We start from the raw sequence: 26,139 nt of genomic DNA, 5'->3' as shown, positions 1-26,139 counted from the left end.
AAGCAAATGACTGTGGTTAAACTGTTAAAATTTTCTCTTTTTATGCCCAGATGTTTCCTAAAAAAATAACTGCAAGCTCAAATTCTCCTTTTGGCAATAAGCTGCCGCCATAAATCTTTAATTACTAAATGATTAGAGGGAGCCATCAAACAACAGCAGCCTCCATGGCAACAGAGCTGGTTTCAACTAATAAGTAAGTATTTTGGAGCAGAAGGTCGACTGCAGGTATGCATGAAGTTAAAATTTAACTTGTTAAAACCAGCAAAATGGAGGATGTTTGGCCGATGGTTTCTTAATTGTCATCCAAGTCTTAAGTGGGAGTGAGGAAAAGACAACACGATTAATGTGCCTCTACTCTTGGACCTGCTAGGTAAAAATTGACTACAGATACAAAACCTGCAGGACCCTTCAGCGAGAAAAGGTACATCTATTGACATATAGCACCATTCACACACAAATAAATCTGACACACTTAAAATAAAAAAACTAAATAAGAAAATCTAAGATGTCAAAATGCAGGTTATATCTCTAATCTTACAATCTTATTAGTGCTGCACTTATCAATGCTGTGGAAAATAATATGTTTACAGTCCAAAATTGAGGGAGCCAAAGTTTTGTCATTGCTCAGGTTTTTCAGGGAGGTTGTTCCAGAACTGATGCGTATAAATTCTGAATGCTGCGCTCCCTTATTTGGTCCTGGCCCTGGAAGACTGAGAAAGAAGCCTCTGATAATTTAAGAGGTCTTCATGGTTTATTATTGAGAAATAATTCTGAAATGTACTGTACGTTAAACAAAAACTATTCAATACTTTATGAAAAATGACAGATTTTGAGTTAAAAGCTTTTCCTCCAGAAACACAGTTTGACTTATTTAATAAAAAAAACAAGCTGTTATGTCTTTTGGAGGAGGGTGAGATTATGAATAATTATAAATCCCTCTTTAAGCTTTCAGGAAAAGAAAGACATAAACATTTTATCATAGAAAATATATCTGAGCATAGTTATATTTATTAAATACTTTCAAAAACAGGTAAAAATGTATTCCCTATATTGTCTTTGAATAATATGCTAAAGTGTAACTAATGAATCCCCAAATATACACTTAAGTTATTAATAAAAAAAAGTAAATATATATATATATCCATCCATCCATCCATCTTCCTCCGCTTATCCGGGGTCGGGTCGCGGGGGCAGCAGCTTAAGAAGGGAGGCCCAGACTTCCCTCTCCCCAGCCACTTCTTCCAGCTCTTCAGGAGGAACCCCAAGGCGTTCCCAGGCCAGCCGAGAAACATAGTCTCTCCAGCGTGTCCTGGGTCTTCCCCGGGGCCTCCCCCCGGTGGGACGTGCCCGGAACACCTCACCAGGGAGGCGTCCAGGAGGCATCCTAAACAGATGCCCAAGCCACCTCAACTGGCTCCTCTCGACGTGGAGGAGCAGCGGCTCTACTCCGAGTCCCTCCCGGATGACCGAGCTTCTCACCCTATCTCTAAGGGAGAGCCCAGCCACCCTACGGAGGAAACCCATTTCAGCCGCTTGTATCCGCGATCTCGTTCTTTCGGTCATGACCCAGAGTTCATGACCATAGATGAGGGTAAGAACGTAGATCGACCGGTAAATCGAGAGCTTCGCTTTTTGACTCAGCTCTCTCTTCACCACGACGGACCGGTACAGTGCCCGCTTCACGGCAGACGCTGCACCAATCCGCCTGTCGATCTCCCGCTCCCTTCTTCCCTCATTCGTGAACAAGATCCCAAGATGCTTAAACTCCTCCACTTGGGGCAGGACACCCCCCCTGACCCGGAGAAGGCACTCTACCCTTTTCCGGCTCAAGAACATGGCCTCGGATTTGGAGGCACTGATCCCCATCCCGGCCGCTTCACACTCGGCTGCGAACCGATCCAGCGAGAGCTGCAGATCACAACTTGATGAAGCCAACAGGACCACATCATCTGCAAAAAGCAGAGACGCAATCCTAAGGCCACCAAAACGGATCCCCTCAACACCTTGGCTGCGCCTAGAAATTCTGTCCATGAAGGTAGTGAACAGAATCGGTGACAAAGGGCAGCCCTGGCGGAGTCCAACTCTCACTGGAAACGAGCCCGACTTACTGCCGGCAATGCGGACCAGACTCTGCCACCGGTCATACAGGGACCTGACAGCCCGTATCAAAGGGCCCGGCACCCCGTACTCCCGGAGAACCCCCCACAGGGCCCCCCGAGGGACACGGTCGAACGCCTTCTCCAAGTCCACAAAGCACATGTAGACTGGTTGGGCGAACTCCCATGCACCCTCCAGGACCCTGCTGAGGGTGTAGAGCTGGTCCAGCGTTCCACGACCAGGACGGAAACCACACTGCTCTTCCTGAATCCGAGGTTCGACTATCCGACGGACCCTCCTCTCCAGCACCCCCGAATAGACCTTGCCGGGGAGGCTTAAGAGTGTGACTCCCCTGTAATTTGAGCACACCCTCCGGTCCCCCTTTTTGAATAGGGGGACCACCACCCCAGTCTGCCAATCCAGGGGGACTGCCCCCGATGTCCATGCAATGTTGAAGAGTCGTGTCAGCCAACACAACCCCACAACATCCAGGACCTTGAGGAACTCCGGGCGGATCTCATCCACCTCCGGGGCCCTGCCACCGAGGAGCTTTTTAACCACCTCGGCGACCTCGCCCACAGAGATTGGAGAGCCCAGACCAGAGTCCCCAGGCCCAGCTTCCTCAATGGAAGACATGTTGGTGGCATTGAGGAGGTCTTCGAAGTATTCCGCCCACCGACCCACAACGTCCCGAGTCGAGGTCAGCAGCACACCATCCCCACTATAAACAGTGTTGGTGCTGCACCGCTTCTCCCTCCTGAGACGCCGGATGGCGGACCAGAATCGCTTCGGAGCCGTGCGGAAGTCTTTCTCCATGGCCTCTCCAAACTCCTCCCACACCCGAGTTTTTGCCTCAGCAACCATCCGAGCCGCATGCCGCTTCGCCCGCCGGTACCCATCAGCTGATTCCGGAGTCCCACAGGCCAAAAAGGCCCGATAGGCCTCCTTCTTCAACCTGACAGCATCCCTCACTGGAGGTGTCCACCAACGGGTTCGAGGGTTGCCGCCACGACAGGCACCGACAACCTTGCGGCCGCAGCTCAGATAGCCGCCTCGACAATGGAGGAACGGAACATGGTCCACTCGGACTCAATGTCCCCCACCTCCCCCGGGATGTGTTCGAAGTTCTGCCGGAGATGGGAGTTAAAGCTCCGCCTAACAGGGGACTCCGCCAGACGTTCCCAGCAGACCCTCACAACACGTTTGGGCCTGCCAGGTCTGACCGGCATCCTCCCCCACCACCGGAGCCAACTCACCACCAGGTAGTGGTCAGTGGAAAGCTCAGCACCTCTCTTCACCCGAGTGTCCAAGACATACGGCCGCAAGTCCGATGAAACGATGACAAAGTCGATCATCGAACTGCGGCCTAGGGTGTCCTGGTGCCATGTGCACATATGGACACCCTTATGCTTGAACATGGTGTTCGTTATGGACAATCCATGACGAGCACAGAAGTCCAACAACAGAACACCACTCGAGTTCAGATCAGGGCGGCCATTCCTCCCAACCATGCCCCTCCAGGTCTCACTGTCATATATATATATATATATCTATATATATATATATATATATATATATATATATATATATATATATATATATATATATATATATATATATTGTATATTGTAAACTAACATTAATTCCAAATTGGAATGTTTTTAATCACTTTGACAGAAAAAGCAGACTTCAAATAATCTAGTGATTTTTTTAAAATGTCCATTTTAGTATATTTTGTAAATTTTAAAGCAGTGGGCAAACTGTAAAATAAAAAAAATAAAACTCCGGATTTGTTATGGTTCTCCCCTGTTGTACTTGCTTTTTAGTGTCTTTTTGTGTTTTCAGTTATTAATGTCATTCTGTTTTGTTGGTCATTGGTTTCTTTTCCATTTTGTGTTATATTTAAGCAGTGTTGCATTTTCTCAGTTACTCTCTGTTGTACCCTTATCCCAGTCTCCTTTCCCTTAGCTGCCTTCTAGTTGTTTCTATCCACACCTGCTCCATATTAGCTGATTAGTCTACTATTTGTTCTGTCCGACATATATACACTTCTTTGCAGTTCCTCATTGTTGGATTATTGTTGTTTCTTTGCTCCTCATGTGTGTTTTCCCTGATGTCTCATGGTTTTTGGTTTTCTGTTTTTTCTTTTTGGACTTTGCTTCTGTTGCCTTTGGGTCTTCATTAAATCAGCAAAAACTCATCTCTGCCTCCTTCTACTCTGCGTTTGGACCACAGCCACATCCACCTTTAGTTGACAGGCTTACAACGGAACACAAGGTCAAAATGAGTATAAGCATATTAGTATACATTGTTTGGAAAGATTTTATAATAATTGTACAGTTTAACAGCTCTGACGTATACATTGCTATAAAAATATAGTTAAAGCTACAATGTGTAATAATTACAGGGATATACAGTCAGAAATGTAATATATTATACATAACTATGTTATTTATCATCATCTACGAGCTCAGCCTCTTAACCTTAATATTTGCGTTGCCTTAGAATTCGTTATTTATAATTACATAGGAGCGGGTCTCGCAGCCATGGAGGCAGACATCTTTGCGCTACGGCAGCGCAGAGCCAACAAACTAGCGATTGCGAGATCGCCAAAACGTCACAACGATGTAGAAAAAATAACGGGTATATTCATTATCTTAAGTCTACATGAAATCTATACCCAACACAGACAAATGAAATACTATCTGTAAAATTATCTATGTAAACAAACCTCATCACTTGAGAAGGTAGGTGATGCGGACGTCGTGGAAGACATTTTGTCCCGTAACGCTCGCCGCACTGTTGGGGGGGAGAAGCGGTGGGGGGGAGATGTTCATGTTGCTGCAGTCTGCAGTGTGACCGCTAGATGTCGCTAAAAGTTACACACTGTAGCTTTAAGGTCCACTAATGTTATTGCTGAGGTTGGCTACATTTGACTACAGAACAGATTTTGGAAGATGCTAAATCTGGCAGTACTGCTGGTTTTACAGCTACTAATGCACAAAATTGAAAATTAAAAGTCGAAAAGTAATTGCAAGAAATCTATTTTCCTAAAGAGCAACTCAAGTAAGCAAATAATCCCGCTTGATGTAAATTAAAAAGTACAGAAACTACTGGCTGGCTTAAATATCCATAATTTAAAGAATTTCCCAAAAAAAATGACATGTGACTGAATGAATGATGCACCTTTTGATTTTTTATTTGATTTTTTTTTTTTATGGAAAGTTAGAGATCAGGAAACAAACAGGCTAAAATAGGCTAGTAATTATTTAACATGTACCGATAACCTAGTTGCTATTAGAGACTCGGACTTTAAATACAGCCACAAAACACTTCTGGCTGTATCAGTTTAAAACTGCCTTCAAAAAACAGATTTGAGGGTTTTCTGTCAGGATGCAGAAGAAAAGTGCATGTATTTTCAGTTATCATAACTAGGTCTTAGTGTGGTTTAAAAAATACTCAAGCAGTTACAGTTTTCCCAAAGACCTGGCCCAAACTTGGAAGCACTAAGCAAGTTAGGTGGATCAAGAGTTTACTCCTCGGGTAAAAAACATCAAGACCCCTAAGGCAAACAAGATGAGTCGGATTATACATTTTATATTCTATCTGTATTTTGCCTTCTATTTATCTTTGGCATTAATGTACTGAAAACCTGAAATTAGATTAAATTCCTTTCAAAAATACTTTATTGATCTCAGGGGGAGGTTAAATGTTGCAGTAACATAGGACTTTCATGTGCAGAAACTGTTGAATTCTTCAGACAAGGACTAAAAATATAAAAACATATTAAATGTAAAGGTAAAAGCCAGAACATTACTTAACTGTCATCATTAATGTGCCATTTGCTTGTTTTGAGTTTGCCTTCCACATCTTGGTTCTTTTAATGTAAAACCTTGCTTTTATGTTTTTTATTGGGCTTTGTTGGGCTATTCTATAAAAGCCTGGAACTCAACACTAATCCAAACATTTTGATTAGAGAAAGCTTCCTGGATGGGAAGCGAAACGTCATCAAACTTGGAAAAAAAAGTCCAGTGGTTTGTTTTTTTAACTTTAACTTTTTGGAATGACTATGAACTGGATGACTGAACATCTCCACCAGCTAAATTTTTTTGGCTTAATAGATTTTTTAAATGTATTTTACTGTAAAATATATTTTATTACCCTGTGCATCATCTTTCCTGTATAAAACTCTTGCCTTGGCAATCTTCACATCTGAAGAAAATAATCTCTTTGGCCAAAGGGGCAAATGTGTGGAAAATGGGATTATAGGGCATCACCTACCCAGAAAGCCAGCCAAGCTTTTCAAAAGGAGGCGTGGCAAACCCTTTGCAAGCTGACAACCACAATAGCTAGTAGAAGCCCAGTGGGCAATGCCGGTGCTGCAGTGCTAGACCTCTTTTGTGCTTATTTAATAACTATATAATTGAGTTAACTCCCATGCCAATTATCACAGAGCTCTGCTAATTGCCCTATGGCTTAAGTCAAAATGAGATTGGCCATATTTTAAATTAGTACCTTTGCCAGCTACAGTACCATTGCACATGAGGGTATTCACACTAATAAAGATTTTTTTTGGCACTTTGATGTATCAACTGTTCAGATAAACACTTGAGCTTTAATTGGCTCATAGTGAAGTTAATTCTGTGAGCTCTGCCATTTATCCTGCTTCTATGTCATTGCTATTAAATCATTCATCTCACAGAAGAGTAAAACCTTTTGAGCTGACTGTGCATTTTCAGAATTGAATAAAAAGAAGGAGAATGCAGAACCAACTTCAGCACAGTTAGATAGAGACAGATATGTAAGGTATACCGAGCATTTGTTGGGCTTCTCCCCGGAGTGGACCCTCATGTGGATAAGAAGCTTGTATCTGGCGTTGAATGGCTTTAAGTTTCTTGGGCAGCCAACCCAATAGCAAGTGAAGTCATCTGCCTTTTGCTGGTCCACATGGAGCTTCTCTATGTGCCTTACCAGCTCCTCCTTTTGGTCATAAATGGCAGTGCAATCCATCCACCTGCAGAAGTGGGTACCACAGTCCTCTACCTCCCCGTCCTCCTCCTCAAGCATGGGAATCTTGGGTAAAAAGCCGACTCCATTCCTGTGTGGAAACATGGGAGCTTGTGTGGCAGCACTCTGAGATTGGGCTTTCATTTTGCAGTGATGTCGGGAAGGGTTTATGTGATGGTGAGAGTAGTAAGGTGGTGGAGGCCCATGTGGAGCAGAAGCTTCTTGGGTTCTCATCAAAGTTGCTGACTCTGACTGTACAAGTGGTAGGATTCTGTGGGATGTTTGGCTGCAACAGTCGGAGGTTTTCTCCAGAAGCCCCTCTTTTTCTGAAAGGTACTGTGGCCCAACCATCATGTTGGCCATCTGGTTCTCCAGACTCCCACCCTCTTCGAGCCCCTGCATGTGGCCACACTCTGATAGTGGGGAGAGTCCTTGTACAGAGCTAAGCATGCTGCATGGATGTTTGGGAGGTATGCAGCGACCTTTCACCCCTAGGAAATGACCATATCCATCAGACTGAACAGGAGAGAGTGTGGAATGGGATGAACCGTTGATATAAGCCACAAGGGACGTAGGTGAGGTGCGAATAATGCTATTAAAATCAACGCCGAAGACATCTGATAATGGTGATGTGGAGAGCGCTCTCTTCTTGGCATGAGATTGTCTGGGGCTTCCGGCCTCAGCTGCAAAAAGATATGAGGGCAAGGAGGCAGAGGTGCTTGTTTCCCCTGATGTGGTCGTGCCCGACATGGCGGTACCAGGGGGGAGGCTGAACTGTTCACCCCCCTCACCGGCTTGGGCAGAGCTCTGAGATAGTCCCACCGGGGGAAGCACACGGTAACCATATGGCCAATCTTGTTTGCCACTAAACACAGATTGGGTTTCAAACAGGCTGAGGGTGGTGGATGCCAGGGATTCTCTGGACGGTAAGGACCTAAAAAAACAACATTATTTGCTTCACAAACACTCTGATATCTTGACTTCCACATCAATAATATAACACTACGAGAGTTTTCTCACCTGGCATCAGTATGAGAAACGGGCATACTGTGACATGATGGTGGACAAGGCCTTGCAGGAAACATTGGTCCTGAGAAAACACTTGTAGGACTGCTGGTCACTATAGTGCATCCAGACACTGCAAAGTCAGCTGGAGAGAAGTGGGAACATTAAATATTTTCATGGAGTATAAAAGTTAAAGTAGAGCATGCAGGTTAAAGTTATCTATGCCATTAACATAAAGTCACACCCACCTCTGTCAAATAGCCAGATCGTATGTGGTAAAAATTGACCATAAGAAATAAATGTTACATTAATAGTGATAAGCAAACAGACCTGTGTTAGATCAGATTAGTATGCAGACCCTCAAGTTCTTTTTTTGGTCAATTTCAGCACTTATTCTTTTTTGGATAAAATCCTCCATCTAAATTGTTTTGACTATAACAAAAAAAGGAAATTGTATCTATGATTTTAGAGAAACATGGAGGTGGCAGCATCAAAGTTTGAGGTTACATTTCTTTAATTGAAACAGAGATTCCAAATATTAGTCAGTTTTAACTGAAAACCATTGATTGTTTGCTTGAGAACTGAAGGTCAGGAGTGGCTTTATAGTTTAGCATCACACAAATAAACCCAAATGAATAAAACAGGGGCTTTACCAGAAGATAATCAGCATTCAGAATGAAAAAGCTAAATTCCAGAATTAAATTTGTAAGAAAATATGTGGAGTCTTCTGAAAAGGGCTGTGGGCACAACATAATTTATACTCTAAAATGGGCAAAACAATGACTGCTGATGGACTACTAACACACAGAATACATAAATTGAACAACTAAAGGGCTGTGAAAGAATTTAAAAGGAGTCTACACCTATAATTGCAGCTAATTCAGCCTTAGTTTTTTCCTCCACATCAGATCTTTTTGGGTGGCTTAAATGAATTGTATTGGATACGTACAAAATTAACAAGTGAAAAGTTTAAAAAATAAAATCAAAATCTTATTCTTTTAAACCACTACTATACCTGGCATTCTAACAAATAAGTGATCACCTTTGGGAGCAGCTCTTGATTTCTGTTTCTAAGGAGCGAGATTGTGGAATTTTCCTCACACAGCACAAATAAGACACGGAAGACTCTGCTCTGTTAATCACTAATAGCTTTTCACCTTCTCCTGCTGTCCTGCAGGACATTTATTTTCATTCTTTGCGCATGACAGATTATCAATAAATAAGATAATGAGGCCATAACGAGTTTAGGAGATCCACAAAGGAAAGGAACCTGCATCAAAAGCTATTTTGGATTCTTCTTTTAGTCAAACTACAACAGTATACACCTTGTTAAAGGCTGTGATGAGTTCTTGCTTTTCTCCGTTCTTCTAAACATCTTAGTGCTTTGCAAAAGTATTCATACCGTTTCAGCCTATCCACATTTTTTCAAGTTAAAGGTACAAATTTGGAAATAGTTTTTGAGGGATTCTCTGTTATAGACCAACACATTGATGCATAATGGTGACGAACATTATAAATTAAGCATATATACTGTTTCTCCAATAGGGTCACAGGGAGCTGGTGCCTGTCTCCAGCAATCTTTGAGCAAAAGATGGGGTTTACAGTACCTCAGACTGTTGGAGAAAGCAAGAGAACCTGGGGAGAACCTGTGCATTCATGTTTTTTTTTTTGTTGTTGTGACATTAAAGGTGTACAGAGTTAAAGAAGATATAAAAAACAGGCTATTATGATGGAAAACTCACAATAAAAGTATGTTGCAGTTTTTGGTTTTAGCACGAGAACATTTGAAAAAGCTTAAATACTTTTGAAAAGCAATGCTCTGGAAAATAAAGCTGCACTGATATTTTAGTCACATAAATATTTCAATATTGATATATTCCCACCATTTGTTAAGCTAGATTTTACCTTTGATGTTGTAGTTAGAGGGGTTTGGGAGTTTTGCATTCTTGACTATTGCTGTGGTTGTGTTTTGAAGTGTAAACGGGTCCATTTGCTGTGAGTTTCCGTCTGGAACGGTTAGATCTCTCCCATTGGTCAAAACCTTTCTGCGGAGGCTCAGGCTAGGCAGGATGACATGGCCTTCATTTTGTTTCCCAGGATTTACAGAAGGAATGCTTTTTCTTTTTGGGTTCTCTGTTCTTCCTCTAGATGACCCAAATCGGTTTTGTTGAGGGGAAGAGGACCCAGGTATCCCAATGGTCTGAGACGGGTGCCCTCTGATCGCATTTAATGATGGAGAGACACTGCAAGGAGACACAAGGAGCTGGCAGCCTTTTCCACTCATGGCTGAGGTCAATTCAGCACAGCGGCTATGATCATGAAGAGACTTATTCCAGCAGCCAGGTTTTCTATGTAAAATGAGTGTCCAAAGATCATGCCTAGAGATAAATAAAATAAATTACATATACCATATACTGCAACAAATCACTCAAGACAGGATGGATAAATCAAAGTCAACATTAGTTGTGTAAAATATTCACATTCCCAATTACAAACATAATAAAACTATCTAAAATGAACAATCTACACAATTTAACACACTACAGGAAAAAAAGAATTTAACTGCAGACAACCACAAATTTAACAAAGTTTTTAAAAATGGTTTAATTATTTAAGATAAATATGTTCAGTAGTAAGACTATAGGCAATAACAGACATTATAGACCCCATAGACTTTGATTTCTTCTTCTTTGGGATGTTTTTCTCTCATTTTGGAATTTGTCCTTCTTAGCTCATCTTATTTATTTCATTCCTTAGTTTCAAGGCTCATTGTGTTTTCGTTCTGTATTGTAATTTCAGTACTCCAAAAAATATTTTTGAAATCTTAACAGGCTTTAATTTAGATGCTTGACCAAACACTTCCTATTCTCAAAAAACTAAATAAAAAAACAAATGTTTTATTGTGACTTGAAAAAAGGACATCTTTGTCTTCAACACATAAATATACCATCCTATTATTTGAAGTAATGTAAAGGTGGGGAAATAATGGAAATACTTTACCTTTAGTCTTAAATAATCAAACTATGTCACTTAAGATTATAATGATTTCCCTTAAAAATAGAGTTTTATAAAGACTTCCTGCAGTGTTCCACCTCACTGAACACCTGTAGAATCAGATTTTTATCAGAGTGACCAATCCAATAACCCAACAGCATCCTAATCGTGTTGACCAACATGATGATGACCATACTATTATGATGATGGTTCTTGCAGACAAAATCAAAAAGGATTCAGAGTCCAGAAACATCTTAACTATAAAAAATAATGTGAAAACTAAAGTGTTTTTAAATAGTTTAAATCATGTCTGTAGAATCAAACTTTGACCGTCTATGAAAGGCGAACCATGGCAGATTATTCTGATCAAATGATGAGTTCAGCAATCTCTATTTGGGGCCAATTCTATAAACACACAATTTTTGAACTATTATTGATTAATCTAAAAAGATTTAAGAAACACTTAGACATACATTCAAATGTCAAAGCGCTCCCTAAGTTGGTAAAGGAGAAGCTTAATGCTTTGAAACTGTGATTAAGCATATCTAAATTTCACATAAAGATTAAATTAAGAGAAAAATCCTTATGCTAGTATCATTTTATGCTGATGAAATTCCGCTGTACTTCCTCTTGAAAGACTTTGAAATTTAAAAATGTTTTTGAATTTCTTGAGAGGCTAAAATTAACTACAGGCTGGATAAAGATAAAGCCCCTTCAATTTTAATCCTAGAAACCTGAGAAACTATACCTGTTGTTAAAAAACTTTAAATGTCTATAAACAACTGTTGAACCCTATTTCATATAATATTAGTCTTTGTGAAGTGGTTTCATTCTAAGAAGGTGAAAAATTAACCGGAAAATACTATAAATTCTGTTATTTCATCTTTTCAAGATCATAAAGCTATTTCTAAACATAAAAAATATCTTATCATATTTAAACAAATTTAGAAAAATTGACGCTCTGAACAATAGGATAATATTCACAGAAATATTTTGTGAAAAAAGTGACTTGGGTTATAAGTTAGACCAACACATAGCTACATAGGCATAATCTCACAATTTTTGTAAAACAGTTTCCCGAATGTTTTAAATAAAGGATGGATTTGAAATATAACGCGGTGTTATTGTGACGCACTAACTCACCATTTGTGCGTTGATGTCCAAAACTGGCGCGTCAGGATGAACGGCTGCCTCAATCCTGCGGGATATTTCCTTCATTAGAACTTTTAGTTTTGCTGTTTGATAACTTAGTGAGAATAAAGTTGAGTCTGTCAGAAATTCCCCCGCATTTTTTTTTCTCCTGCGAGCTCCTTCCCCTGCTTCCAGGAACTTCTTTCTTTTCTTACACTTTTGCCCTTGTATGCGCACGACGTCATTTCACGTGCACCTTAAGAGTAAATCATTAAGTTTTGTTTTTTTTCCTTCCTTTTTTTTTGCTATTGGTTTAGCGTGTGTTGACATGTTTGTGTGGCAGAGATCCACATCCATTATGATTTATTTTTATCATAAACTTTATGTATAAAACATTTATTTTTTAAGTCACCTGAAAGAACATTTCAGGTAAAATGGCTGCATGAATATAAAAAGTCCTTAGCAAAAAGTAGTGTACTTAGGGTAAATTCTATTAAGAATACTTAAGTATAAGTATAAATTTAGAAAGTATACCGAACAATGTACTTTTAGTGTACTTGAAGTATTACTAAAGTAATGCTTCTTTAAACTAAATTGGGACATTTTTAAGTTTACTAAATTACACTTAAAGTACACTTTAGTAAACAATAAAGTAAACGAATGTATAGTCAAGTACACTTGTATATGAAATATAGTTTAGAATAAGTAAACTCTACGTGCACTGCCTGATTTTAAGTATGAAATTAGTGCACTTTTAGTATACTTGAATAAACTACTTTTTGCTAAGGGATGCTGAACAGGGATTGATGTTCTGTTAGAACCAGGATCTGATATCAAAGCAATCATTATTTGCCTATGTTTTAGTTTGAGTTCAGAGAATTTTAAATTAATTTGAAAAAAAAAAGCACAAAACTATTAGGCTTGTTAATTACACATTAACTCTCTTCTAAGGTTACGGTGTAACTATTATCTTTGATTTTAGTTAAATAGAATTAAAAAAACATAAAGCTTTTTACATAATAGGGATAAGATACACCCTTTTTGGTAATGAGGCTGAATGAGGTCTAAAAGATTTGCTTAAAACTACAATTTTTTTATTGCCTTTATGAATTATGGCTCCTTTTGACATTGTCCCAGCATGTCTTCTGTTGCTCCCACTAGTTTCCCTATTTAACTGACTTCATCTTCCCATCAACTCTCACCAGCTTTCTTCTCTCTGTTAAATGTCATCACCCCAGCATGCAGCTACCGCCACGCTTCACCGCATGGATTGTCTTTTTAGTATGATACAGTAAGTGGGGTTAATTTTTTTATGCATGTCAGCCTAAAAGTTCAATTTAGGATTCCAACTGACTGCTGATGCTTTTCTTACATGTAGGCTTTGATGAAAATAGTTGAATCCTTTTTGTAAATTAAAATGAAGAGTTTACATACCAGCGTGGTAGACTTTTGTGCACATCATTATTTCAATGAATAGCTGGAGAGAAATATGGTTTATATTGAAGGCAAATTAAAAGCCCCAACCTCGGTATGAATCATATAAGAAACACCAAAATGTTGATGGTGTTTAGCAAAGAGGAAGGGGCTGAAATTCCTCTGTGCACATTGGAGGGACTAATCAGTGGTATAAAGAAACCTTTTTTTCAGTTATCCATCCACAGTCAGTGTTGTATAGTGTAAGACAGTTTTAAAATTAGAATAAATAACTTTTATTAAATCATTTCTGTGTCACAAGTCCCACTTATTCCTGATTACTGGCTGACCTTTGCAATCAAGAAGTGGGTTAAATAGAACCTTCCGGACGTCATAAAGGTGAAAAAGATATAAATAGATTAAATCAGCAAGTAAATCAGTTTTCTGAAAATAAGGAAAATGCTATCTAGATTTAGTCATTGTCAGTACAGCAGATATGCCACATTATAACCATGAAATGAACACCTTCTTTAATTACCTTTCAGATTACGATGAGCTGATTGGATTTTCATGTAACACTTGACATTTTCCTCCACTATGTTGCTATCAAATCATATAATTTTCTTCTGATAAATTTGTCTCCTTTTTATGAGTTAGCTCTCATCTTTCTCACTCTCCTCTGCTTTCTTAAACACTGCACATGGTCCATTGTTAGTATCCTTTCAGCTCGTCGGTGAAGTGTTTGTCTGTGGCTTGTGTTTGAGAACGGCATGGAAACCAGCATGTTTACAGATGGAGGGAAGGTATTGAAGAAAAGAATCTGGTTCACACACTGTAATAATGATCAACCTCAGGTTTGTCAGACAATAGAAATGAACACAAAGACAGGAACCAGGCACCGCAGAGGATTATTGAATATAATGATGTGCTGCAGAATAGATGATGTACAGTCTCCTGGCAGTGCATAAAGAATTCATAAAACAAAGAACTAATTTTATAAGGATATATGCCTATCCGCTAATTCCTTGTATATACTATAAACTTCTATAAACTACGAAGCTAAAGCTCCGTAACTGTAATTGTAATTTAATTGTTAATGAACGATGAGTTTACGCCGAAGGGAACTGTGGTTATCTATCTCTTTAATCAATCTATTTTATTTTTAGATTAATATTTTCATTCATCATAACATCATTTTATTCTGTGTGTAAACTGACATATATGTAGAAAAATACCTGCTCCATGCATCTTTTCCTTTATAATTGTACTAGTTTAGGTAGAAATTGAACCATCAGCTGATACTAGCTTTTAAGTTCTATTGAGAAAGATATGGGCAAATTATGATACTGCCACCACCATGGAGTTAAGCGTTAGTTTTCCAACATACTGTTTTGCATGTGATTATTACTGAGGGCCCTACTTTTATGTTTGCTCCTCTGCTTTCCGTTTGACTTTCTTTCAATAATCTTGACCATATTGATGTAGTGCTTAACTGAATGTTTTGTAAACAGATTTACCCCCTTGAACAGTGGATCTGCAGTTCCTTCATAGTTACCACTGACCTTGTGGCTGCTTCAGTATGTGCCTTGGTCCGTTTGTGGGTACGATTTGTGTTAATTTCATACAACTTCCCAATTATGCATAACATTATTTTAGTCTATTGCAAAGAAAAAATCCCCAAAATTAAAATTAAATATTATCATGTAAAAAATATCAAATGACTGACCTTTATATATATATATATATATATATATATATATATATATATATATATATATATATATATATATATATCTCTTTCAACGCAGTTCCCAGTTCTTCCAGCAGGGGCTACTATTAGCAAACTAATGGGTTTGTTGGCAGCACTGTAGTCATTTCTTTTAACAAATTGGCACCACGTATTTGTCGATACAGTGAAGGAATAATAAGAAAAGACATGATCTACAGGTCAAAGAACAAAGCCTGTGAAGATGATAGATATAAAACTGCTACTGAGGCCTTATGTTATCAGAAAAATATTTTTCTTGTTGAAGGATCTTTCCATCAGGCATTCATTTGTTGCCTTTTTTATTTATTTATTTTTTTCCTTTTCTCAACATGAGTCAGAGTCTAACAGGATTACAAAGTGTCTGAGCTGGAGAGAGAACAACAATAGTTTCTGCACTGAGTCAGAAGGGTGGTCAGGGTGGTCAACATGTTAATCAGAGTTACAAAATCGCAACACTTAGGTTTAAAAGTGAAGAATTTGAAAAATATGGAAAAGGTAAAAGCAACAGGATCAAGCTTGAATAGAAAAAAGGAACTGATAAAGGACAAGACAAGATTTAAGCGGGGACCATTAGTGAATAGCTCCATTTGTAGCAGAATTAATGCTGTAATAGACTCTCTCCCACTTACAGAATCCATTTTCTCCCTCTTGATGACAGCACCCAGCACTCCTGGAAGTACCAAAGTACTCATTCTGGTGTCAGGAAGAGAAATCGTAGGTGATTTCTCTTTAAGTTATATTACAATGGTCTCTTAAGTTAATGCACACCGCCATGGACCTGTGATTAATTAATCTACTTTTGATTTGCTAATGACGGTTCAAGTTAAACACAAGGTTAGTGAAGGCTGAGTCAATCCTTTTAACAGTAGAAGCACAGAGTACACTGGCGAGTGTTGGAGATATCAATTTATTGGTATCATCCCTCATCATAATGGCTGCTATTAGCCTGCAGCACCTCTTATACTTACTCTCAGGATATTAATATGCGCATAGGGTGTTAGATTATATATATAGCAATGTATTAAATGTCTCTTCCAAACAGTGCAATCAATCATCTTGTTTTGACTTTGTGGTTTAAAACCGAGGTTTTGTGAGATACCAGACTAGACAAGCTATAAAATGTCCTTTTTTTTTTTTTTTTTTTTTTTTTTTTTACAATCGCTGCAGTTTGTGTGAGGGGGAATGGAAAAGAGATGAGATTTTCAATTTCTTTTTACAACCAAACTCTGAAAAACATCTATATTCATTTACATTTTTTACATTGGCGTCTCCACCAGCTTCCCAAGGAAAAGCGGTGAATATATCCAATTAGGAAAAAATCTCCAGCACAGTTTAATTTGATGGATAGCATATGAAAATTACCTTTAATTTTTATTTCCTGCCACAGATATTTCTTTTGCTTCAGGTCTGGACTTTTTAATTCTCTCTTTCTAAATCAATCAATCTGAACTATACCAAAGTAGCGCTAAATGTTGATCTTCATTGTCCTGCTTAAATTTGAAACTCAAGCCCAGACTTAAGTCTTTTAAAGCTAATAACAGGTTCTCTATGAGAACGTTGTGTTTAAAGCTTCAGTCTTTTGTAACTGACCAGCTTCTCATTCTCTACTGAAAGGCGTTTTCATACCAGGATACTCAGACATTGCAGTATCCTGGTGCAGTCTTCAGGTTTTCTTGCAATCTGAATGCTTTTGGTTTAAGTCCAGCTTCCTTTAGTCACATGTCAATGTTTCCTTGAGTGGGCCTAACTCTTGCCTTATGCTGCCTAACTGATCTTCTTATCAGAGTTGGAATGTCTGTGACTGTGTAAGTATGACTGGGGGATTCTGACTCCAGTGTAAATAAAATTTTGGGGTTAGAAATTACAAGAAAAGCATTTAATACATTCATTGAATGCACACATTTTAACTAATTGCTTCCAGTTGTTTCAGTGTCCCTTTTATGAGCTTATGGCAAACTGCAGACAGGAATTATTCCTTCCAGTTAAAGGCTTCCTTTAACTGTTGTTTACTTCCTAACACTGTTCCATAAAGGCTGGGATTCTGGAGAGCATGAGTAATACATAGCTATGCTGACAACATATATGAGTTGAGGATGTTTTCTGTAGTTCACAGGATTCTGAGATGCATCTTAGTGACCTGTTGGGTCACAAAACATGACATGTTGAATTTTCTGTGAAATAGACCCATCCTCTTCTTTTTTTCCCTTTTTTTCTATTTTGAAAAACTTCAGCAGGAGATTTATGAAGGTCCCATGATGATCATTACCAAGTTGCATTACTTTGCCCTTGCTGGTGCAATTTTTCCAGGGCTCTCCAGGGGATGCAATGTGTCCTCTAGACAGTGTCCTACAGCAAAATCGGTTGAAATAGGAGAGTTATTGTTAACCATCTGCTCTGAAAGCAACCTTTTTAATGAAGAAGGATGCTTTTTTTGGGGGGGGGGGGGGGGGGGTCACTGACAAGGGAGTTGAAGGCAAGAGTCTAATGACACATTCCTCTATGTCTGGACCATCCAGGTGACCTAACAGCTTGGAGCATCAGTCTACTTACTTATAAATCAGTTCAAACAGGATTCCTGAGGGATATTACAGAATGTAGTGTAAAAGTTTCACCTTCATAGAAAACATAGATAAAAAGAATTGTGAGTTGGTGCTATATAGATAAAAACAAAACAGATTTTTTTTCTAATGCAACACCCAGACATTACATGTTCGAATACAGGTGCTGGTCATAAAATTAGAATATCATGAAAAAGTAGATTGATTTCAGTAATTCCATTTAAAAAGTGAAACTTGTATATTATATTCATACATTACATACAAACTCATATATTTCAGATGTTTATTTTGTTTAATTTTGATGATTACAAATGACAACAAATGAAAATCTCAAATTCATCATATCAGAAAATTAGAATATTACTGAAGACCAATAAAAACAAAGGATTTATAGAAATGTTGGCCAACTGAAAAGTATGAACATGAAAAGTATGAGCATGTACAGCACTCAGTATTTAGTTGGGCCTCCTTTGGCCTGTATTACTGCAGCAATGCGGCGTGGCATGGAGTCGATCAGTCTGTGGCACTGCTCAGGTGTTATGATAGCCCAGGTTGCTCTAATAGTGGCTTTTAGCTCTTCTGAATTGTTGGGTCTGGTGTATTGCATCTTCTTCTTCACAATACCCCATAGATTTTCTATGGGGTTAAGGTCAGGAGAGTTTGCTGGCCAATTAAGAACAGGGATACCATGGTCCTTCAACCAGGTACTGGTAGCTTTGGCACTGTGTGCAGGTGCCAAGTCCTGTTGGAAAATGAAATCTGCATCTCCAAAAAGTTGGTCAGCTGCAGGAAGCATGAAGTGCTCTAAAACTTCCTGGTATGTGGCTGCGTTGACCCTGGACCTCAGAAAACACAATGGACCAACACCAGCAGATGACATGGCACCCCAAACCATCACTGACTGTGGAAACTTTACACTGGACTTCAAGCAACGTGGATGAAGTGCCTCTCTTCTTTTCCTCCAGACTCTGGGACCTTGATTTCCAAAGGAAATGCAAAATTTACTTTCATCAGAGAACATGACTTTGGACCACTCACCAGCAGTCCAGTCCTGTTTCTCTTTAGCCCAGGCAAGACGCTTCTGACGCTGTCTGTGGTTCAAGAGTGGCTTGACACAAGGAATGCGACAGCAGAAACCCATGTCTTTCATACGTCTGTGTGTGGTGGTTCTTGAAGCACTCACTCCAGCTGCAGTCCACTCTTTGTGAATCTCCCCCACATTTTTGAATGGGTTTTGTTTCACAATCCTCTCCAGGGTGCGGTTATCTCTCTTGCTTGTACACTTTTTTCGACCACATCTTTTCCTTCCCTTCGCCTCTCTATTAATGTGCTTGGACACTGAGCTCTGTGAACAGCCAGCCTCTTTAGCGATGACCTTTTGTGTCTTGCCCTCCTTGTGCAAGGTGTCGATGGTCGTCTTTTGGACAACTGTCAAGTCAGCAGTCTTCCCCATGATTGTGTAGCCTATAGAACTAGACTGAAAGACCATTTAAAGGCTTTTGCAGGTGGTTTGAGTTAATTAGCTGATTAGAGTGTGGCACCAGGGGCCATCAATTTTGAACCTTTTCACAATATTCTAATTTTCTGATATGATGAATTTGAGATTTTCATTTGTTGTCATTTGTAATCATCAAAATTAAACAAAATAAACATCTGAAATATATGAGTTTGTATGTAATGTATGAATATAATATACAAGTTTCACTTTTTAAATGGAATTACTGAAATCAATCTACTTTTTCATGATATTCTAATTTTATGACCAGCACCTGTAAATGCCTTCTTGTTCTCCATGTTCTGATGTTGCCACAGGCAGAGGGTTTACTTGCACTTCAAAGTTTTATCAGAAAGAAGGATTAATCTTTGTCACTGAGCCTCATCTTGTCATGACTGAGTAACACAAATTTAATTGGATTCAGTTTCTTAATATGAATCCCTTTTCATTCATGATCCACATCGTATGTGGTCCAAGCTTCCGTTCACTCATTGTGTCCACATAGAAATTTTTGGAAGTGTCACTGTTGATTGGGCAGTGACTGAGTATGAGCCTTCGGGCCTCACCATTGCTCATTTGGTTCCAGAGGCGCACTGTTAATAACATCTGAGCATGAAAGAAGGAGCTTACGGCGCCTGGAGCCCTCAGGCTTAAAACCCTGAATGTGTGCTCAAATTAAAACAAGCCTGTGGCCTATACCCTCTAAATGTGTGGGCTGTTGTATCAGCGTTCTTTTATTACTCATCCTGTTGAAGGAAAAAAAGCACAGCAGGAAGAGGGAGGAGAGAGAGCCTGGAGGAGAGGATGTAGACCCCTGTGTTCCCTGCTGTCATTTGGTTCTTTCATCCTTCCCTGTAAAGATGATTAGAGAAGTCAGCTTAGATTGATGGTTGGAGATGGATACCAATTTCTCTCTTTCTCATCTTCATCTAGATGTAAGGGACAGAAAAATAAGAAATCAATAGATAGGTCACCTCTGCCTACTGTAGCTTATGTACGAAAATAATCACATCCCTCATCATCAAGATTTTATCACACGATCATAAAAACAGGTATGTTCTATATGGACTTTATATGATAGTCCAACAACAAGTAGTGCAAAACTGGGAAATAGAAGAAAAAGGTGGTTTACAAATGAAAGTCTTAAAATGATGTTGGGTATTTTTGTTCAGCGCCTTTTAGTCTGATAACCCAAATCAAAACTTCCAAGTGGCTTTAGATGTCATATAACACGCTAACCCAATCCACCTGTTTGAAATGCAAGGCCATGATAAACATAACTGCAGTGGTGTCAAAAGTACACACATTTGTTACTTAAGTAGAAGTATAGATACTGAAGTTTAAAAAAACACTCTGGTAAAAGTTGAAGTATCAACTGGACCTCATTCAAGTTAAAGTGAAAAAGTATGTGCTCTAAAAACTTCTTAAAGTATAAAAGTGTAAAGTAACCTTTAAAAAAAAAACAGCCAGATGCCTCTATATGAATGGAAAGCTAAATATTTCGACTATTTCAAAAAAAATTCTTTGAGATAGGGCCAAGGATGAGGGAGGTCTTGTTGGTCTCCATCTCCCGATGCGCTCTCGCCTGTGTCCGACCTTTCAGACATTTCGACATCTAGTTTTCGCTAGATGCGGATGGCGCCAATAATCTACATTGATGTGAAATAAATATTTATAAACATTAAACCAAAGCCAAGAGTTACGAAAAATGTTTATTTTAAAAATGTAGGGAATAGAAAGTACAGATATTTGTGTAAAAATGTAATGAGTAGAAGACAGAAGTATGAAGAAAAATAAGTAATGGAGTATAGTGTATAAATACCTAAAAAGTGTCCTTAAGTACAGTAATAAAGTATTTGTACTTGACACATCTGGTTTTTACTGCACCACTAAATAAAAGGAAATCTTATACACTGGGACTTTAAATAATGACATAGAAAAAAGTATATTTTTTAAAGAAATAAAAAAAACAACAACAACACATTATTAATACAGTGTTGTTTTAGGGTCACATCTTGAAATATTTGGGGACAGAAACCCATTCAAGTGGTTCCTATTACAGGTGCTGGTCATAAAATTAGAATATCATGAAAAAGTAGATTGATTTCAGTAATTCCATTTAAAAAGTGAAACTTGTATATTATATTCATACATTACATACAAACTCATATATTTCAGATGTTTATTTTGTTTAATTTTGATGATTACAAATGACAACAAATGAAAATCTCAAATTCATCATATCAGAAAATTAGAATATTGTGAAAAGGTTCAAAATTGATGGCCCCTGGTGCCACACTCTAATCAGCTAATTAACTCAAACCACCTGCAAAAGCCTTTAAATGGTCTTTCAGTCTAGTTCTATAGGCTACACAATCATGGGGAAGACTGCTGACTTGACAGTTGTCCAAAAGACGACCATCGACACCTTGCACAAGGAGGGCAAGACACAAAAGGTCATCGCTAAAGAGGCTGGCTGTTCACAGAGCTCAGTGTCCAAGCACATTAATAGAGAGGCGAAGGGAAGGAAAAGATGTGGTCGAAAAAAGTGTACAAGCAAGAGAGATAACCGCACCCTGGAGAGGATTGTGAAACAAAACCCATTCAAAAATGTGGGGGAGATTCACAAAGAGTGGACTGCAGCTGGAGTGAGTGCTTCAAGAACCACCACACACAGACGTATGAAAGACATGGGTTTCTGCTGTCGCATTCCTTGTGTCAAGCCACTCTTGAACCACAGACAGCGTCAGAAGCGTCTTGCCTGGGCTAAAGAGAAACAGGACTGGACTGCTGGTGAGTGGTCCAAAGTCATGTTCTCTGATGAAAGTAAATTTTGCATTTCCTTTGGAAATCAAGGTCCCAGAGTCTGGAGGAAAAGAAGAGAGGCACTTCATCCACGTTGCTTGAAGTCCAGTGTAAAGTTTCCACAGTCAGTGATGGTTTGGGGTGCCATGTCATCTGCTGGTGTTGGTCCATTGTGTTTTCTGAGGTCCAGGGTCAACGCAGCCACATACCAGGAAGTTTTAGAGCACTTCATGCTTCCTGCAGCTGACCAACTTTTTGGAGATGCAGATTTCATTTTCCAACAGGACTTGGCACCTGCACACAGTGCCAAAGCTACCAGTACCTGGTTGAAGGACCATGGTATCCCTGTTCTTAATTGGCCAGCAAACTCTCCTGACCGTAACCCCATAGAAAATCTATGGGGTATTGTGAAGAAGAAGATGCAATACACCAGACCCAACAATTCAGAAGAGCTAAAAGCCACTATTAGAGCAACCTGGGCTATCATAACACCTGAGCAGTGCCACAGACTGATCGACTCCATGCCACGCCGCATTGCTGCAGTAATACAGGCCAAAGGAGGCCCAACTAAATACTGAGTGCTGTACATGCTCATACTTTTCATGTTCATACTTTTCAGTTGGCCAACATTTCTATAAATCCTTTGTTTTTATTGGTCTTCAGTAATATTCTAATTTTCTGATATGATGAATTTGAGATTTTCATTTGTTGTCATTTGTAATCATCAAAATTAAACAAAATAAACATCTGAAATATATGAGTTTGTATGTAATGTATGAATATAATATACAAGTTTCACTTTTTAAATGGAATTACTGAAATCAATCTACTTTTTCATGATATTCTAATTTTATGACCAGCACCTGTATATGTTTTTCACAACAGGAAACTTTTCTTCAGCACACTTAAAATTAATTATTGTTTTTCACATAAATATATACTTTGCAAATGAAAAATCTTTTTCAAACTATTCTTTAAAGGATGAATGACAATGATAATAAATACAATACATTTAATCTTAGTTACTCAGTGCTATGAATCTAATACTTGAACCTTAGGTGCAGTCAACTACTGTAATGTAAAAGGCCTCTGGGGTTTATTAGAGAACAACAGAGGCAAACAATACCCCTTTGATAGGTCATAAAATAATATCGGGAGGCCCTCTCTGTTAAAACCATTTTCCATAATGAATGAAGGGAACAAGTGTAAACATACAAAAACAAGGCTATTTAAACCGACAGGTTTAATAAGGAAGAACAGCAATCAAAAAAGCTGGTAGGTGAAACATGGTAACTCTGGAGGAGCTACAAGAATCCACAGCTAAGTAATCTGTCAGACTAGTAGCTCTTTAATCCTTAAATTTTCACTTTAGAGAATAGCAGAAGAAAGAAAGGAATACCATAAAGAAAGGAAAACCATGTGTCTATCCAGTTATGCATTAAATTGTATTGTTTATTAATCAAAAATTGTGAAAAGTTGATAAGGAAAGGTTCCTGCTATGTCATTAGTTTTGACTACCTTAAAAAATGACTTGCTGAGGGACAGTCACACTGTCCCCAGCTTCAAATGGGAAATCATATCTGCATTTATTAATCCACCTGTATAAATGAACAGACGGTTGTATCGGGTTGTGTGTCGCTGAGGTCTATAAAAAATAACTAATCTGGCTTTATAGCACCTTGACCTTAAAATGTATGTGCTGTATGTATGCTTTACATTTTTATTCTCTTACAAAAAGGGCAAACTCTAAGGGGTTTTTAAAAGTCTCATGGGTTATTTGTTGGGTTAGGCCTCCTGTTTTAGCATGAATAATGTAAATGTTATCTACATTTTTGCCACGACAACCTCATCATGAGTATCTGTAGTGGCAGCCACTGAGGATGCCAATTACCGCTGTAATCACTCTCTCGCTGTGAACGTGCTTTTCAAACAGGGTAAAAGTAATATCCATCTTCATCATATTCATTATCAGGCAGCGGATGCAGGTGTCCTAGACTCCCACTGCTCCACACCATTAGTGACTGATAGACAGAGGGACTGCACCACCAGCAATTCCTCTTCAAAATACAATAAAACCTTCTTTCTACCAAAAAAAAAAAAAAAAGAATTATAAATCTGCTTAAGAAATTGTAGAGATACACACTGGGTGCACTGTCTACTTTTCATCCACATTGTGACAGTCATCAGGTAGACAGGGCATCAGTACGGTCAAAAGTCACCCACCAGGGGGGTTTGCAGCACATCATTTGTTCTCTGCTGATTATCCTTCTGCTGTCGCTCTAACAAGGAGGGTCAGTGTGAGAGACATATATTATTTTTGTTTCACAAAACCACAGAGCAGAAAAGGTGAGATGGAGCAATGCCTTAGCGGTGGTATGTTTGTCACTTATCGATCTAGCTTATACTCACATGCACATGGGGGGGAAAGGCCAACCAGCTCCCTGTGCTGCGTGAACCCACCTATGGGCTGAGGCAGGGATGCGTGTCGCCAGAATAGTGGCGGTAGCTCAAATAAATCACCTCATTAGGTTGTTCTCTAATGGGTTATTATAACAGGGCTGACAAAAAGCTCTAGGTAAACCCTGTGAGGTTTCAAACTTTTAAAACGCTTTCGGGTGGGATCGTTTTCCTATCCTGTCGCACCTGGTCCAGGTCATCCCATTAGGTGGATTGATTTACATATAAATTGAACATGCAGTACTGCGCACCTCCTTAAACTCATCCGTTTCACTTCTCTTATCCCATTATCCGTCTGCCATACATCAACAAGCTTTTAAACTCGTCGTTCACATTGTCTCACGTTCATTATTTTTCAAGGGATGCTTATTAAAATTAATTTAGCTAATAACGCCCACTCTTGCACACAAACGCCTCCTCTGTTCTACCTACTGCGGTGCGTTTGGAGCATCTGTGTGTCCTGGGGTGAAATGGGAAATTTTGGAAATTCAGTGGAATATGAAAAGCAATCACATTTTCTGTATCAGTAAGCAGGTCTGTGGTAGCTGGAGGTCATTCGTGCTTTCTGCTGTTGCTTGGGGAGGCATTTTGAAAGATTCCCCAAGGCTCACCTAGTTAATTAAGTTTTTGTAACTTGTGATTTTACTGCCCCACAAAGACAAATCACCTCAACTGCTGACGGTTTATTGTGGGTTAAACCTTATCTTATATCTTACACCAGTTCTTACCAAGTATAAGAACAATGCACAGATTTCTCTTAATATTTAGTTTTTTATTTCATGAGACAATTAAAATATGACGCTTGGATAATGTTTAGTTGGTTTATAAGCTGTGTTATAGTGAAAATTAGCTGTTTTCTCAAAATCACTCAACATACCTTGGTGGAGTGTGTGATTAGGACAAGAGAATATAGAAATAAAAAGGGACTCCTTTGTTTTGGTTTGCCACATAAAATCACAATAAAAAGCTAGGCCATTTATGGATGAAATGCTGCAAGATATCTAAAGATTCCAGTATATGAATACCTACAGAAAGCCAATTTAAATACCTATAATATATAAAACCAGAATGACTATTTGTGGTATTTTTATCCAACAAAGACAAAGATGATATGCTGTCTAAAGTAGCAGAAGGAAACTTTATGCAGCAGAGCTGTCTTGGTGATAAGGACTTTGTATGCTATGAGTGGGTGGAAGTGAAGCTCCAGATATAGTAGTGTGTGGGTGTGTGTATGTGACTTTATCCACTGCCAAGAAATAAATTAAGCAATAACATTGGCTTGGTGAGGTGCTTATGAAGGGTGAAAAGACAAATTGATTAAAGCCTGTAAGGGGGGAAAAAGAAGTCTACCTGAATGGTTTTTCTGTAGCAGTAGTGCTGCTAGTGCACCATTTTCCACACTCCCTGAA

The 26,139-nt window shown here is 38.9% G+C and overlaps 1 protein-coding gene across 1 annotated transcript in view; it reads right to left on the bottom strand.

The window, feature by feature from the left end:
- glis3 (GLIS family zinc finger 3) overlaps positions 1-12,437 on the bottom strand; it is a 30,318-nt gene extending 17,881 nt beyond the window's left edge. The window contains exons 1-4 of the mRNA XM_038279025.1: positions 12,247-12,437; positions 10,015-10,487; positions 8,125-8,254; positions 6,910-8,038 (exon numbers count right to left, since the gene is read on the bottom strand). Coding sequence (XP_038134953.1) covers positions 6,910-8,038; positions 8,125-8,254; positions 10,015-10,393 — 1,638 coding nt within the window. The 5' untranslated portion in view covers positions 10,394-10,487; positions 12,247-12,437. The remainder of the gene's footprint in view (positions 1-6,909; positions 8,039-8,124; positions 8,255-10,014; positions 10,488-12,246) is intronic.
- Between the last annotated feature and the right edge of the window lie 13,702 nt (positions 12,438-26,139).

Source organism: Cyprinodon tularosa, unplaced genomic scaffold (genome assembly GCF_016077235.1).
Source record: "Cyprinodon tularosa strain WSP-4 unplaced genomic scaffold, ASM1607723v1 ctg1019, whole genome shotgun sequence".
Lineage (NCBI taxonomy): Eukaryota > Metazoa > Chordata > Actinopteri > Cyprinodontiformes > Cyprinodontidae > Cyprinodon > Cyprinodon tularosa.
This window is presented reverse-complemented; position numbering and strand designations above follow the sequence as displayed.